Here is an 18,279-nt window from a genome sequence, read left to right on the forward strand (position 1 = left end):
TCAAGAAAGAAGGGAAGAGAAAAAAACAGGGAACTACAGGCCAGTTAGCCTGACATCAGTTGTCGGGAAAATGCTGGAATCCATTGTTAAGGAAGTGGTATCAAGTCACTTAGAAAATCATAACATGATTAGGCAGAGTTAACATGGTTTTATGAAATCATGTTTGACAAATTTATTCGTGTTTTGAGGATGTAACTAGCAGGGTAGACAATTACAAGAGAAATGCAGGGAACAGCACCAACCGCTCTACATGGCCGCCTTTGATCTCACAAAGGCCTTCGACACTCAACCATGAGGGATTATGGAGTGTCCTCCTCAAATTCGGCTGCCCTCAAAAGTTTGTCACCATCCTCCGCCTGCTTCACGACGACATGCAAGCCGTGATCCTGACCAACGGTTCCACCACAGACCCAATTCACATACGAACCGGGGTCAAACAATGCTGTGTCATCGCACCAATGCTCTTCTCAATCTTCCTTGCTGCAATGCTCCATCTCACCCTCAGTAAGCTCCCCACTGGAGTGGAGATAATTTACAGAACAAATGGGAAACTGTTCAACCTCTGTCGCCTCCAGTCCAGATCCGAGGTCGTCCAATTACAGTATGCAGATGACGCTTGCGTCTGCGCTCACTCAGAGGTCGAACTCCAAACCATTGTTAACACCTTCACCGAAGCGTACGAGAGCATAGGCCTTACACTAAACATCCGTAAGACAAAGGTCCTCAACGAACCTGCTCCCCGATTATCAAAATCCATGACAAGGCCTTGGACAACGTGGACCACTTTCCATGCCTTGGGAGCCTACTGTCAACAAGGGCAGACGTCGACGACGAAGTCCAACACCGCCTTCAGTGAGCCAGTGCAGCCTGCGGTCGCCTGAGGAAGAGAGTGTTTGAAGACCAGGACCTCAAACCCGGCCCTAAGCTCCTGGTCTACAGAGCAGCAGTGATACCCGCCCTGCTGTATGCCTCAGAGACATGGACCATGTACAGCAGGCACCTCAAAGCACTGGAGAGGTACCACCAACGCTGCCTCCGCAATATCCTGCAAATCCATTGGCAGGATAGGCGCACCAACGTCAGTGTTCTTGCTCAGGCCAATATCCCCAGCATCGAAGCTTTGACCACGCTCAATCAGCTCCGATGGATGGGTCACATTGTCCGCATGCCCGATACGAGACTCCCAAAACAACCGCTCTACTCGGAGCCCCAGGTGGGCAGAGGAAACGCTTCAAGGATACCCTCAAAGCCTCCTTGAAAAAGTGTAACATCCCCACCGACACCTGGGAATCCCTGGCCCAAGACCGCACAAAGTGGAGGAGAAGCATCCGGGAAGGCGCCGAACACCTAGAGTCACTTCGCCGGGAGCAAGCAGAAACCAAGTGCAGGCAGCTCAAGGAGTGCACATCAACCCAAGCACCATCTGTCCCACCTGTGACAGAGACTGTAGGTCTCGCATTGGACTCATCAGTCACCTGCAAACTCATTTTTAATGTGGAAGCAAGTCATTCTCGGTTCCAAGGGACTGCCTAAGAAGACGAAGACAAAGGGGAACCAGTGGATGTAGTATATTTGGATTTCCAAAAGGCATTCGATAAGGTGCCACATAAAATATTATTACACAAGATTAGGGCTCATGGGTTGGGGATAATATAGTAGCATGGATAGAGGATTGGTTAACAGACAGAAAACAGAGAGTACGGAGAGACAGATCTTTTTCAGGTTGACAGGCTGTAACTAGTGGGGGTGCCGCAAGGATCAGTGTTGGGGCCTCGGCTATTATATTAATGACCTAGATGAAGGGACCGAGTGTAATGTATCCAAGTTTGCTGATGATACAAAGCTAGCTGGGACAGTAAGCTGTGAGGAGAACGCAGAGTCTGCAAAGGGATAGAGATAGACTAAGTGGGCAGTAAGGTGGCAGATGGAGTATAATGTAGAGAAATGTGAGGTTGTTCCCTTTGGTAGGAAGAATAGAAAAACAGAATATTTTTTAAATGGTGGGAAACTTTCAAATGTTGGTGTTGAGAGATTTGGGTGTCCTCGTGCAAGAAACACAGAAAGCTAGTGTGCAGGTACAGCAAGCAATAAGGAAGGCAAATGGCATTTTGGTCTTTATTGCAAGGGGGTTGGAGTATAGGAGTAAGGAAGTCTTGCTACAATTGTACAGGGGCTTGGTGAAACCACACCTGGAGTACTGTGCACTGTTCTGGTCTTCTTATCTAAGGAAGGATATACTTGCCTTTAAGGCAGTGCAGCAAAGGTTCACTAGATTGATTGTGTAGAATGGGCCTATGAAGTTTAGAAGAATGAGAGGTGATCTCATTGAAACATAAGATTCTTTAGGCGATTGACACGGTAGATGCTGGAGTGTCTAGAACTAGTCTCAGGATAAGGGGTAGGCCATTTAAGACCGAGATGAAGAGGAATTTCTTCACTGAGAGTTGTGAATCTTTGGAATTCTCTGCCCCAGAGGGCTGTGAATGCTGAGTCTTTGAGTATATTCAAGGCTGAGATCGATAGAGTTTTGGACTCTAGGGGAATGAAGGGATATGGGGATTGGGCAGGCAAGTGGAGTTGAGGTCAAAGATCAGCCATAATCTTTTGAAAGGCGGAGCAGGCTCGAGGGGCCGTATGGCCTACTCCTGCTCTTATATTAGAGGAGGTGAAAAGCCAGCACTGCCACAATGTCTCTTGGATGGTTTCTGGATTGAAAGGATTCATTAAAAAGCTGGTTTCAAACATTTTTGCTGTTTGTTTCCACTGCTGACGATAGCATTATCTACTACCACGTCGTTTGTTGTGGGCCTCATATCTTCCACCTGCACCCAAATTCTGAAGAGATAAGTTTACCATTGAGACGACCCCTGGGCTAGATTTACCTTTGTTTAGCCTGCCATTTTAAATCCCAATGCAACATCTGCACCCACCCACCCAAGAATCCTATTGGAACCTTTTTTCTTCTGCCCTCCCCTGGGGATGGACTGCTGTTCTCAACCCACTGGATGTAAATGACAGTGAGGGGACAGCATCCAGTAGCTGCTAGCAGGAAACCAAGGTCTCTGCAGACTAGGGAATTGGGCCTACTTGTGGTAGTACAGAACCTTTCTTCTGTTAAAGGAGACACTAACTATATTCAAGTTTCAAACAAGTCTCAATTTAAAAATAAACTTTTAAAAGAATATTTGAAGTGTTTAAAAACAGGACCAGGAATATGTAATGGTGCACTGAGGAAACTTGAGCAGGGGCTGGAAGGAATTACATCGGTCAGAAGTACTGTTTTGGTGCCATTTCAAACTGAAATTTCCTCATTCAAATATCAATAATTGGCAAGTTGAAAGTATGGCCTACTGAAATTCTGTAACCATCATACATTGATTTCACTGTACACTTACTGGTGTGCCTCAATGATTCATCATTATCCTTTTAGAGCTGCTGGTTAGAAGTATAGTACTCCAGCTGAGATAGAACAGAGCTCAGCTCCAGTAACTTCACATCACTGCACATGGCTAAGACCTGGCTGTCAAGAGGATCGTCACCACATGTGATGTCAGGATTTATTTTTGGCGGGTGTGAGAGGAAGAAGAATTGAAGTTACTGGAGGAAAGAACAAAATTCAAGACAAAACCTGCTGTAAATTAAGGAAACTTGCTAATCCTGAATTCAAGATTTCATTTCCTATTTTTCCTCCCCTTGGAAACTTGCTGCTTACAAATGTCAGGAAGGCACCAGCAATGTTACACCCAGATCAGGAGGGGAGTGTCAATATGGAGTAGCCTTCAATAACTGTCTCTTCCAGCCCTTCCCTTCAATTTCTATCTTCTCCCTCTGTCATGGTTTGCAGAAATGGCTCATCTCCTTGCCACATTGTTCTATCAAATAATTCAGCTAAGAAGCGACGAGATTTATGGAGCGGAGGTAACTGGGGATTTTGTTAAACTTGGTTGATTTTCTTTTGCACAAATGTAAGTTAACTTGGAAAGAGACATTCCGTTCAGCCCAATCCCAACAAAGTGTAAATAGCCCCCATCATAATGGTGACAAGGATTTATTTTTAAAAAGGCATCATGGTATAAGAGTTATAATATGCAAATTTTAGTATTGATAAACAAAACTGCCCCAAACTCAACAAGGGTAAGCTTTTAAAAAAAACTTTACTTACCAAGGCTGCTTTTTTTGCCCTCTTCTACAGCAAACTGCATATGAATACTCAATCTATGAAGAGCGTTTAAAAAGGCAACATTATGTTTTGTTGAACGTTTTGAAGAAAGAAGCTCAATAGCACAGTGAAAAGTTCCTTTAAAAGATCCTCTTCAATGTTGAAGATAAGCAAAGGATTCCAAGATTTATATTTGAGTTTATCCTTTCATAAGCAACATCTCATCTACTCTGAAGCTAGCTTAGCTAGGAGGATTGTTTTAAATACCCACTTTACACAGAATCCAATAAACTGATTATTACAGTGAAGATTGAAACCTGGGTTCTTTAAAGTAGAGTGTAATCTTGATCCCTGCACAGAAGCAACTCATTACTCTTGCATTTTAGCACGTGGCTACAGTCCAACATTGCCGCCGCTATTATCATAAATTCAGCAGGCTAAGGCCTAGAATGTGAATACTTTGAGACATTCATTTCAGAAACATATGCATCACACAGCAGACAATTGCCATTTTTTGTTTTATATCACTATTTTTATTTGTAATTTTATATTAATGAAGCCAAAAACACCTGGAAACCAAGGTTGACTACAACTAACAAGGGTCAAGTACAACACAAGAGAAACGGAAACAGCAAAAAAAAGACCTACACTTCTAAATAAAATGCTAATTAAAATGAAATATTGTGTGCTATCCCTCAGTTTTAAACCAAAAATGAGGCAACTGAGATTGGAAATCAATCTGCGTATTGATCCCCAAGCCCCCTCTTTTTATTCCTAACAAACTTAAGGGCTAGCTACTTGGCTAAACTTAGACGATGCATTATAACAGAAAATGAAAATAACCATAAATCAATAATGAACTGATGGAAAAACTAAGGTTGCTATTTGCATTCACATACAGCACGCCAACCTCAACTTTAAACAGTATTTACAAAGAAAAGTGTGTACGCACTCTGAAGTGGCTACCTTTGAAGGAACATCAGACTGACTTTCCTCTTTCTGCCTGATCAGGAATATTTCCCAGATAACTGTGCAAGGACGAGAAGCAACAGGAGCTCACCACTAAAATGTGCCAGAGCGGAGGCCCTCGTGTGGTGCTGAACCAGGCCTGACTGCAGTGCCCACCTCGCATGCTTTATTGCTCCCCAGCAGCACTGGCTTTGACTATTGCTCTAAATTGAGGCTAATCTGCAAGGTTAACTGAGTATAGAATTGCTTAATGAGGGAAAAATAATTTTCATCCCACAGGTTTGAATGCAAGCCAAAATAATTGTTATAAGCTGCAGATTAAGTTTTTATTGAATACAACTATGGAGCTTGCAGACAGAATGGGTGAAGAAAAATTATTCCTGTCGTGTGTAACTGGTCGAAGCCGGATAATGAGGAGAGGTACTTGATTAGTTGCCAGAGCAACATGATAGCTCCAGTATTCTAAGATTATAACCATAAAAATTCCAACCTCTATATTCCTGGGTTAAAACCCAGGCTCATCCATTCCATTCCAACTCGCTAGGGGAGAAGCAGTAAACAGAGCATGTTGCCAGCATGCCACTTCAAAGTCAAAGTCATTTTTAATAACATATCATAATATATTAAAAATGGCAGTACCACCATTCTAGAAAGCATCTTCCCATGTCAAACGTGGTTCTTTCCTAAAAGTAAACACTGCATTTAGAGTGTGAAATTACATTTCACACTTGATCCTGCACATTTCAGTTAAGTCCCACAGTCTTCATGATCAAATGTCTTTCCTCTGCATGGGGCTCATCTTTCCTTGACGTGGTTCTGTGCTGCTACGTTGCTGTAGAGGATTTCAGTCAGGTCATCCATGACGAGTGTTTCCTTGGGATCTACCAAACTGAATTCCCTTATAAATAACATGAAATGCATATACAGTGCGTTTAAATGTCCGTGCAGGTCCAATGCAACAGTCTCCTTAAAATGAGCCCAGTAGATGTGAGTCAGTACATGGAACAGATACCTGCAGATCTTTTTAACTAAAGACTCAAAGGAGTTTGGAAATTCTTTGCCTGCAAAGAGAAAGAGGAACACGTTTAGAACCTAATCATAATTAGCCTTTTTGGTTAAAAAAAAATTAGACACTGAAAGCACAAAAAAATAGAATCAATCCAGAGATGCCACTGAAAATGGGAAACAAAGAAATGTGAAGAAAATGTGGTAATCACCAGGCTCCCTCACTGGCTCAGTTACTACTTGAGCCACTCAGACCAGAAAAGCCCTAGGTTTCATCTCTGGTCTGTGCTACGTTAACCAATCTCAGTGCGACAGTGCAGGTGCTAAAACAGTCTTCAGTGTTGCAGGGAATGGATAAAAATCAACTACAGTTCCTGCTGCTGTTCCAGTGATAGATGGTGACTATTTGACAGGGGGTGCACAGCTATACATGCCTAACCCAGCCAGCGTGTTACTGCTCAATGGGCCTGCCATGCGTGCACAGTGTTTTATTTTCTTGTCCATGGCTCTCGTTCATTATAAGAAAGCAAGGTCAAATAAAAGAGTAAGAGGAGAACCAGCAAACAGATGGAGGAGAGGAATCCACTAATCACTTTGGCAAAGCCAGCTCCTTTTCTTGGGACTCGTTCTTCCTGATATGCACATCAAGGGAATGCCAAATAACTTATTCAGGGATTCTGAAATCTGCATGCCATCACTTGCAGGCACAGGAAATGTAATTACATCCTTGCTGGATGCTGTGACAAACATTACGGCTGCTCACAGGCCAGCTCCCAACAGCCCTCCACTCAAATAAAATTAGGAAAGTTTGACCACAATTATTAACCTATAGCACAGGCTAATAATGTCAGTTTATCCGTGGTCAAATTGATTTAAGTACGAGGTACCCTAAAGATGCATCTGGCACACTGACTTCCTACATAAAGTTAATATTTGCAACAACTTGCATTTATATAGCACCTTTAAAGTAGAGAAACATTCCAAAGCACTTCAGAGAGGAGTAATAAAAAAAGGCTGCTGAGCCAAAGGAGATATTCGGAGGGATGACTCAAAGCTTGGCCAGAGGTGAGTTTTAAGGAGGTCCCTTAAATGAGAGGGAGGTAGAGGCAGAGGGGTTTAAGGGAGAGAATTTCAGAGAGTGGTGCCTAGACAGCTGAATACACGGCCACTAATGAGCCACAAAGGGAGGGGGAATGTACAAGAGCAACATGTATTCCCATAGCAGGAGTCAGACCTGGGCCGCCTGGGTGAAAATCAGGAAGCCTAACCGCTGGACAATCAAGTAAATTGTATCATGCAAGGAATCCAATATCCAAATGGACATCTTGCATCATAAACAAAATAGTACACTAAATGGGATGTTTATTCTCCCTCTACAATAAAGTGCTATATTTTACAATTCAACCTTCACATGCAATATATTCAATAAGTGTAGCTTATTACGTTTGAAGTACAATGACCAAATAGTTTAACACACATGATGTAAACATACAATTGGTCTAAAATCTAGTTGAAAATTTGTGGTTTCCAGATTGTACAAATTGCGTTATGCAGGGACCAGTACCTCGCACTCCACATTTATTGGTTCAGATTACCTGCCACTAGAGGGAGACACACACTAGTGTACAATATTGCAACCGTTTCCTGATCTGCACCACTTACAAGAATTTCCAGCGTCCACTAGGGAAAGTGACCCATTGCAGCATCCCAACCTCCCTTTGTAAGTTATAACCGCGTTCTATCAACAAACCTCCCGAGAAGTTGCCAAAACGTTCCTAGCTTTTAGATAGCTTGACTTTTAATTGGAAAGTACCGAATAAATCCAAACAAACTCAAGTCTGGTCTGATTAGTATCAGCTGGTTTTCTCTCATTTACAATCTAAAATTCAAGGAGGAAATTAATATCTTACAGGAGTAATCTACAAAATACTACAGGAACTTCATGAAACAAAGTAACCCTGAAGCCTACTCTATAAAATACATCTCTATAACTCCACTACTTATATTTGCCAGCAAGCATCTGATTATATTTTACAATACCAGTAACAAACATAAAAGTCTGTTCAAATATTTTGAGGCTGTGGTTCTAAATTACGTAACCGCCTTGGGAATCGTATCACGCGAGTCACAACCTGTCATACTGTAGTCAGATATTTTGACTTATAAAAAAATCAGTGGCATGCAATTGAATGGTGTTTAGTAACTTACCAACAGTAAATATGATACAACAGGAATGTAAGAAGGTGTAGCTATGACGATAACAGAATTATGGTTTTGCACCTTTCAACATGCATCAAGGAAACAGAGTTTCTATAACAAAAATGTTATATAAAAGCAAAGGTCCTTGAACCCCCTCTCCCACCACTCCTTGTTTAAATCCGGTTGCTTTCCTGCCTTCATCACGGAGACTACCCTGTACAAAGGTCAGTGGCATCCCATAACTACAACTGTGGCGTGCTAACCCTCCTTGATCCTTCCAATAAAATCAACCAGCCCACCCTTCCCCATAGCACTGCCTCCTCTTGGTTCCATTCTAAACTTGTACCAAAGTAGCCAGCATGTCTTTGAATGGGCATTTCCTCTCATTCCTCCCTGGTCACCTCGGTTGTGTCACAGAGTGCTATGCTATTCCTTGGCTCCTTCCCATCTCTCACCTATATACTCGGCTACATCTTTTTGACACACATAGGGTTAGCTTTCATACGTATGGTGATAACAGCTAACTCTACCTTTCCCCTAATTCCAGAGTCACTACTGTGCCACTAACTACCTAATATTAAATTCTTGATCAGCAAAAACTGACCCTAGATCAACAAATGGCAAGACCAAAGCCATCCTATTCAGCTGCTATCTCCAACTGTTCCCTCAGATTGAACCCATACGTGCACAAACCTTGGTTTACTATTTTAACCCCGAGCTGAGAGTCAAACCTCACATTCAGTCCATTCCCAATGCACCCTTCCTCATGTTCTCTGCTATCCAAGCTTTCTCACCTCAAGGTGTGATTCTCCAACATTTTCCTCCCCAGCCTTTCCCGCTCCAAATTATACAAACATGATTCTCTGGTCAGTAACCCACAAAGTCTTGCTCATCTTATCACCACTGTCCTCACCGATCTCCACTGGCTCCTTCCCATTGACTTTAAAATTCTCATATTCAAACCCCTCTGTGGCTTTGCTCCCCGCTACCTCAGCAGCCATTAGTACCCAGCTCACACTTTTCACTTCTGGTAACAACCCCCCTCTGTCCCCCCTCATAGAATCTTAAGCCACCACATCCTGGAAGCAATAAAAAAAATATAGATGGGGCAAAAGCACCATTAGCCATGTCACAATTATAATGCCCATTAGATTGTCTGTAGGGCAGTTTTGACCCCAAGGCCTGGTTGGCAGGATGTGATTAATCAGGAATAACAACAGAAAATGCTGGAAAAACTCAGCAGGCCAGGCAACATCCGTGGAGAGAAATTAGAGTCGACGTTTCGGGTCAAACCCTTTGTCAAGACTGAAAAAGCACAGGAAATAAAATAGATTAAAAGGCCAGGCTGGGAGAGAACAAAAAAGAGAAGTGAAGAGACATTAAGAAGTATTCAAAACGAGACGAGATGGTGATAGGACTAGTGGAGACAAAAGACGGCTCTAGATTAGGTGTGAAATGCGCTGGCAGAATGGGAGACAGCTGCCATGTGGGAAAGAAAAGGGGGGGGGGGGGGCGAGCCAAAACAAAGGTGTGGATAAAAAATAAGTAAAAATGTAATGGGGGCCGAGGTTATGATCTGAAATTGTTGAACTCGATATTGAGTCCGCAAGGCTGTAAAGTGCCTAATCGGAAGATGAGGTGCTGTTCCTCGAGCTTACGCTGAGCTTCCGTGGAACAATGCAAGAGCCCGAGTACGGTGAGGTCTGAGTGGGAATGGAGCGGTGAATTAAAATGACAGGCGACCGGATTAATCAGGTTTCCTTGTAACAGTGTCTTCTGCCAAATTACAAGGAACTACAAATCCCAGGACTGATATGCACCTTTACTGGCAAGGAGAGCAAGCCGACTGGGTCTGACAGTACGCAACATGATGGAGGAATGGCAAGAGTACTGGGGACAGCAACAGTAAACAGCCTCAAGACTGGCCACCTCTATGGGTGGTTTCATGTCAACGGGTTAAATAGTGTGCTGAGCACATGCACATGGAATGCAAAGCAAAACTGGAGGGGGGTGGGGGACAAATTCAAATTTGGTGTCTTATTTTTTAAATCAAAAATTCCCTACACCCCTTCATAGGGCGATAGCCTATAGTACGACAGATGTCCTCTTCTACCATTCAACATTTGTTTGTTCCAATATCGGAGCAGTACTGGCATCACAAACTGAATCCACATAGTAGGTAGGTTTGGCATACATATATGCCAGCAACCGTACTACTGTTAAGTGATACTACCATGTCAGAGTTATTTGGTGTGCTGCTACAATGTGGTGTTCTTTTAATAAGATCCCCTTATTCGATGTTTCCACTTAATTCAATCTATTTCAGCGCCAGTGATCTGATAAAAAAGTGTGTAGGAAATGGAATACTCGGCATTAAATTGTTTGTCATTTTTGCTCTGGAAAGATGTCATGGAAATCAGACATGTCAAAAGTTATTGAAGTGATCTTGCGTTCAGTTCTTAAACATGAAGCCATAAAGCACTGTGCAACTAAGCAACGTCTTTCCCTTCACAATTTACCAAGGATTTTAAGTGAAACAGTTTCAAAAGGGAGAGCAATAAAGAGGGGGCATAGTCTTTGGACAACTCTTTTCTAAATCCAGAGGCCAATCCAAAAGTACACAATTCAGGCTCCCCACAAGTGCATCAAATGTTTAAACAAGATAAATAAAAGTCGAACTTAATAATCCTCAAATGTGTGACAGCTCTAATGGTATTGTGCTGCTCAAAGCAATATGCTGACCCTCATCTGAATTGCAGCACAGCCATCTTACTCGGCAACCAAAATAATTCTTTAAACACAGACATCTGGTCAAGAATATCCACAAACCCAAATGGAAAAATATACATAAAAACCTACCATATTTTGTTGGAAAAATATCTTCATCTGTCACAAACTTCTGTACAGATGTCATTACAAAGTCCACGTACTGCGGGGCTGTGCACTTGATTTTCTTTCCCCTTTCATCGTACCAGTAATATTGCCTGTTGACAGAAAAGACATATAGTTCAATTCATTACAGGTAATGATTGCAACAGATAAATCTCCTGCTCCTCGAAGTGACTCTCAAAGTGAGAAACGGAGCAATTTCCAAGTCATGAGCTTCACCCAATAAGCAAGATATTCTCTCCACGTTCCCTCTCCTAACCAATCAACAATCCTGCCAATTTAGCCAAGTTGAAAATGTACTTGATACAACTTATTTTGAAGACTCTAAACACATTTAAAATAGTCTGATCAGCAACCAAATATCCTCCATTTTTTGTCTCAGTTGGTAGCACTCTGACCTCAGAGTCAGAAGATCCTGGGCTCAAACCCCACGGCAGGACTTCAGCACATAATCTAAGTTGGCACTTCAGTGCAGTGCTGAATTGTCAGAGGTAGGAGACATTGACTCGAGGTCCTGTCTGTCTGCCTGTTCAAGTAGATGTAAAAGATCCTGTGGTACTATTCAAAGAGTCAGGACTTTGCATGTCCTGGCCAATGCTCATTCCTCTATCAACACCAATATCAGATTAACTGGCCATTCATATCTTCGTTGTTTGTGGGTCATGCTGTGTGTAATTCCTCTGCCCCAGGTGGGCAGAGGAAACGCTTCAAGGACACCCTCAAAGCCTCCTTGAAAAAGTGTAACATCCCCACCGACACCTGGGAATCCCTGGCCCAAGACTGCACAAAGTGGAGGAGAAGCATCCGGGAAGGCGCCGAACACCTCGAGTCTCTTCGTCGGGAGCAAGCAGAAGCTAAGCGCAGGCAGCGCACGTCAACCCAAGCACCCCACCCACCCGCCCCTTCAACCACCGTCTGCCCCACCTGTGACAGAGACTGTAGGTACCGCATTGGACTCATCAGTCACCTGCAAACTCATTTTTAATGTGGAAGCAAGTCATCCTCAGTTCCGAGGGACTGCCTAAGAAGAATTTGGCTGCTGCTTTCACCTACATAAGCTATTACACATCAGAAGTAATTCACTGGTGAAGTGGTTTGGGGCATTCCAAGGACATGATAGGGTGCTTATACAACTGCAAGTTTGTTCTTTCTTACAGCTTGCAAGGTAACCCCATTTTCATTTCTGTGAACAAAGCTTGGGAAAAATGTAGGTTATAGTTTCATCTTTAAAAATTATGTAGAAACTATTAGCTGCATCAAAATACACTGCCACTTAAAATGTTTTATGTTTTGGTTACAATTCCTCAGATTTCATTAAAAAATAACACTTGGAAAAATTACTGAACACGATTTGCAATGGTTAAATCTACAAATGGAAATTCTGCTATATGCAGAGATTCAACACTTGCTACCATGAACAGTGTTACCGGCAGCATTAAGGCAATAATGTGTTTCAATTATTACATTAATAAAATTACTTATGCTTACTCCTGTCAAAACTATTTTTGATTTTGAACAATGTGTTCACCATTTATTATTCATGATACAAAGTGAAATGATTGCCACCGTGAAATAAAGACGTGTACAGTTCCATGCGGACAACAAGTTTAAGGCCGCTATTCAATCAATGGGTTCCGAACCACAATTGCTTTCCTTAGGCCACGTTAGTGTCTACCTTGCTGTCAATTTGTTTTATTGTGTATATCATTCAAAAACATCTATTTTCCTTATTAGGGAGTGGGTGTGCACTCAGCGTAGCTAGGAGGTCAAAGCAGTGTGATAAAGTGAAAAGGCAACTTATGACTGGGTATGACTTAAAGGGACTCATAAACTGACCTTAAATCTATTAATATTCTATATACTTCAAATCCTTCAGACAAAAGGCAACACGATGTTTAAAAACTACACTTCACGCACTTTCCTGTTAATCTGCTAATGGAGCAGCAGCAGCACAGCACTCCTGCTGCCAATGGCATGCGACAATATAGTGGAGGTGAACCCTCCAGGATTCGGCCTTTTCCCTCAGTCCCAACAGAAGCCTGAGGTGCCGAAAAAACACACCTCATTCCTACTGATCCTCCAATGGCAGCAGGTTGGTCAAGTTAAAAAAGGGGGAGAGTGGTGGTGGTCAGCTCCAGACCTCTGCTTGTATTGTCACCCAATGCAAAAATATCTTTAAAAAGACTTTCTGAACCTGTAGTGGTAAATAGACAGCAGAGGGAAAACCCAAACTTCCTTTAGTCGTTATTGGAATTTACTGCTGGTAAATAGGGTGGAGTGAAAATGTCAGGTCAGTGATAAAATACAAGATACTACTCGCAGCTGACTGACTTAGTTAACATTATACGCATTAACATTAATCGGGCCCAAAGCACACAGCATCTGTAATTATGATTACAAAGCATCACGAGGTAAACTGTGATGTATAATTTAAAGGCATTTGTCATATAACAATAAACTGATGGATGTAGCACAAGGCCCATCAGCTATAGGGCTACAGGAGTTTGGGCTCCGTGAATTTCATGTGATCATAGAAAACTTGAATACCAAGGTTCCTGTCAGGATAAAGCGAATATTTTGTGCAATTACAGCATGGAGCAAACAAGTACTGTGTAAATCAGGCCAGCAACAGAAGTTAGAAGTCGGCTTCATCATCTTTGGGTGCTTGTAAACTACTGGTGACAGGTGTTGTATACCCCAAGGACATAGTGATGTTGGCAAGGCATTTTATAGTCATGCTGACAATTCTGCAGACTCTTTAGGAAATAATCTACCCAAAACAACAAAGTTTCTGCAGTATTAGAGACCCAATTAAAAAGAAATGTTCACATCTTGTCCCAAACACGGTTAGGACAGCAGTGACAATGTCAGCTACTTAAAAGGTCCTTGGCATACGGTCCCAGGAGCACAGCTTGAAACCTGCCTCATCATACTAAAGTATACTTGGCAACATTCTAATGTATTGCCCAAGAGCATAGTGTTTCAAGGTTTCATACAGAAATTAATTTTGCATGTAAATCATATCAAGATAGCTAGGTTCAAAGAAAATCAACTATTAACAGGAGTAAGTTCAATTAAACTACTGAATTAAGCTGTAAGACATATTAGTGAAATTTCCCCCATTTTCTCCCCTCTTTTGTAACTCTTTAGGAGATGCATACTATTTACAAGGTTTCTGCCAGTCACTCCAGGCTCTTAGAGTCTATCACAATCTGTCACCTACTGCGGTAGTCTTTCAGCTCGACAAAACACTGGGACCCTTCTGTACTGCTCCATAGGTCAGTCTTGATTTGAAAGCATGAAAATTCACAGACAAGTATTCTTTCCAGCAGAGTTTCCAAATTCAATTAATCCTTTGTCACCCAACCCAGCGAAGTTTACATCAACTGCAATATTTGAATGCAACATTAGGTAAATGGCCTATTACAGTTCCCCTGACCAACCCCAAGGATAAGCTCTCAAATATGGCATCGAACTGGCAAAGTGCAATCTCAAAACTACATACCAGCATGATAAACAGGTATTACTGTATACTGTACATATATTGTGCTTTATGAAAACCCTGTGTGAAAATTTCCTGAGAAGCTGAACTCAAACTTGCTGCATTCTCTTTTCAAGACTGTAAACATGACCAAAATGCAGCTACATTAATTCAAAGAAAGAGAAACTATGATTCTCAATTAAATGTGGTTAAATTCAGTTTGAAGTCAGAGATTAAATGTGTTTTGACTGGGGTGGGAGAGAGAGAAGAAACTAGGCGCCTTTCAAAGGTTAAATACAGGTGCTTATATGTTCACTGTAGTAAATAATTATACTAAAAACAGTAATATTTACAGAACTGCCAAGTGAACTCTGTTTTGTAAGTGTTTCGACATCAGAACTCACTACAAATATCTAGAATATTAAATTTCACATATGAAAAATGTGCGCGCTAATTGCCCTTCTCCACCCATTAGTTTAACTCCCGAGTCAATCCTTCCCCACGGCAGTATGTCTTTCGCAAGTGCTGGCTTGCAACAATCAGCAGGAAAATATTTAGCCACAGGCAACAGCAAGTTTGGACCAGAAACTCATACCTATTCAAATCAAAACTCGGTTGCTGTGGATAATGAAAAGAGAGATGAAGAGAGAGAAAGAGCAAAGGAGAGAGAGTGCGCGAGAGTGAGAGAAAAAAAGTTGGCAATACCGAGACTAACCTACATGCCTCTGGTTTCAATTCCAACCTCCTCCCTGCTGCTATCTCAGCGGAGTCAAGAAGTGTGCAACCCTTGGCATCCTATTAAATCAAAATCCAGCTCATCCTATCCAGTAACAAAACTGCTTTCGTCCACCTCTGCAATATTGCTGCCTCTACTTTCATCGCTTCCCTTCTACTGCCGAAAACCCAGTCCACATCATCTTTCATTCTACCTAGTTTCCTCATCTTGCCACCACCCACCACGGTTTCTAAAATCACCTTAAAACCTTCCTTTCAACTGTGCCATCTGTTCCACGCCCTAGCTTCTCCATTGCTCTTGCCTTTATCCATTGTTACGTGTCCACTGTATCCTTTTATTCCTTACTGTAAAAAGCACTCGGGTATCTTCAGCATGTAAGGTGTGTCATATAAATGGAAGCTGTTACAGGAGCTTGTAAATTGCAGGCTCTAGGTGCGAGGCATACATCATTTTAAGGTTCCTTTGTATGTGTAAGAAAGTGACTCTACAATCTGACAAGTTTTTCATTTATTCAAATTGCAGGCTTTCAGGATTTAACAATTCAAAATAGTTTCTAAGTTACATCGGAGAACTGTTACAAGTGCAACACTACAAGACGACAATACCCACGCTAGAGTATAGATACAATTCACCTTGAACATATACAATAAGATTCTCCATCTATCTGATTTAATTATTTTGAATAGGTTGCAAGTAGAAGCATCAGCAATTGTACTAAACTCCAGTCCTACTTTGGTTTCCTTTCAAAGTGTGCCCGTGAAGAACTATTATGATAGGCACCACTTTATGAAAGAAAAACCGTGGGCTGAAGGGAAGGAGCCTGGCATTTCTGGGTAGCAACACAATAAGTATGCAATAGGGTACAAGACCTAAAAAGGAGACTTCAAAATGCAGTTGTAGAGAACATGCACTTAGAAAAACATACTTTAACCGTAGAAGGGCCATAGGAAACACGCAGCTGTCTTGTGAAAGCCAACAATACAAAAATGCCCCTTATTTGGCAAAGACTCTAGAGCAACCGCAGTAACTAGCTGTAGAGAATAGAAATCAACAATGTAGGGGCATTTTAGAACAGAGGTAAAAGTCATAGCAACATGGTGATGTAATCATCACTAGCCTGCCAAACATTAATAACTACATCACTTAATATGCTCCAGCACCTAACAACTGCTTGTAAATCATCAATGAGGTTACAAAGTAGCCTTCAGATATAAAAATTGATTTTACAGGCCAATCTTTTATTGTAATAAAGTGTCAGCCTTGGCTCCATGGTAGCACTCAGTCAGAAGGTCGTGGATTCAAGCCCACTTAACACTTGAGTGCAGTACTGAAGGAGTGCTGCACTGTCAGAGGTGCTGTCTTGTGTGTGAGATGTTAAATGAAGGCCATCTCCAGCCTCTCGGGAGCAGTGTTCCACGTAAGGTGCGTGGCCGTGCACTGCTCCAAGGAACCCGCGCACGTCAATGTAAAAACCGTACATGTGCGGTATTGTGAAGGGGCCGTGCAGGGCCAAAAAAAATTACAGGGAACATAGCGCAGGAGGATGTAAAAGATCCCACGGCACCATTTCACCAAGTGCGGGGGGCGGTGGCGGGGTTCTCCCCATGGCCTGGCTAATATTCATCTCTCAATCACCATCATTAAAATAGAGTGGTCATTTGTCTCACTACTGTTTGTGGGACCTTGCTGTGTACAAACTGGTTGCCACATTTGCCTACATTGAAACATATTGGTATGAATTGGTCAGCATTTACACATACAGCATACTAAAATCTACATGAAAGCTGCAAACCAGGGACACTTTGCCTCCACAGCATTTAGACAACAGATAAAAAAGTGAAAGTTTAATGGGAATACCAAAATTGAAGTCCATGTGAGTGTCTGCAGATCTTTAAATGTTTCAATGATAAATGTCCTTTCTTAACTTACTGTTCAGAAAATTGATGTACACAACATTTTTTAAAAAAAGCTTACATGATAAGATTGTCGCTATTTGGGGCTCCCAACCAGGAAAGAGATGGAATCAATGAAAGGAATTTTTAAACCAAGAGCCGAATATCATGGCTTCGGTATTCATGCTGTTTAACTGTGTGAACAAGGTGTACAGGTAGACTCAGTGAAAGACAATTTTCATTTTGTTTTAATATGTAATTCAGGTAATTGAAACAGCAACACATTCCTCTGTGTTGCTACCCTGCATCATTGAGAAACTTAGCAAAACTAATTTTAAATCGTTTAGCAGCAGATGATATGGTGTCAGAAATGGAAGATCAACTGCACAATGCAAGCGTAAACGTTTAGAAAAGGCTGTACCTCAAACTATTACAAGTAGGTATGATTTTTGGAGATAAAAGTTATTTCCCAAAATCAAATATAAAAGCATTTCTATGCATAACTCCAAAAACTGAATCCCAGACTACCACTCTCTTCCTCAACCCCAAAAATCTTCCAAACATTACAAGTTACATTGGCCAAATGTGACCCTCTGGTATATTTTGCTGTTTGAAGTGAAAGTATTACAACAGATTGGATTTGGAAACAAAACTCTCAAATCAGGGATCAACAATGCAGAATCCAACTTACTGAAGGCAGAAATGATGTGGACTGAATCCTGTAGGCGTTGGTATTTTAACAATGCACATGGCGGTGTGTACTGCTTTCTACCAATGTATGTGCCAAGTCTGATTAAAAAAAACTTTAGATGTAGAACAGCAATGCCCGATAAAAAGTGAAGATGTGTAAGCGTCACACCATTATGTTCCAAGCCACATCAGAAATGGATGATCAAATCCAGCTGTACGTGTACATTCTCAACTAGCCTGGAGTGCTGTGTCTTGAAGT

The 18,279-nt window shown here is 41.8% G+C and overlaps 1 protein-coding gene across 5 annotated transcripts in view; it reads right to left on the reverse strand.

Annotated features, from left to right (window-relative positions):
* Window positions 1-4,669: 4,669 nt before the first annotated feature.
* LOC147107034 (MOB kinase activator 2-like) overlaps window positions 4,670-18,279 on the reverse strand; it is a 231,286-nt gene continuing 217,676 nt past the window's right edge. For all 5 annotated transcript variants that reach the window (XM_086008045.1, XM_086008042.1, XM_086008043.1 and 2 more), the window contains exons 4-5: window positions 11,192-11,316; window positions 4,670-6,189 (exon numbers count right to left, since the gene is read on the reverse strand). In XM_086008045.1, coding sequence (XP_085864171.1) covers window positions 5,924-6,189; window positions 11,192-11,316 — 391 coding nt within the window. In that variant the 3' untranslated portion in view covers window positions 4,670-5,923. The remainder of the gene's footprint in view (window positions 6,190-11,191; window positions 11,317-18,279) is intronic.

This window comes from Somniosus microcephalus, chromosome 15, assembly GCF_052327205.1.
Source record: "Somniosus microcephalus isolate GS21.2 chromosome 15, FLI_Smic_1.0, whole genome shotgun sequence".
Lineage (NCBI taxonomy): Eukaryota > Metazoa > Chordata > Chondrichthyes > Squaliformes > Somniosidae > Somniosus > Somniosus microcephalus.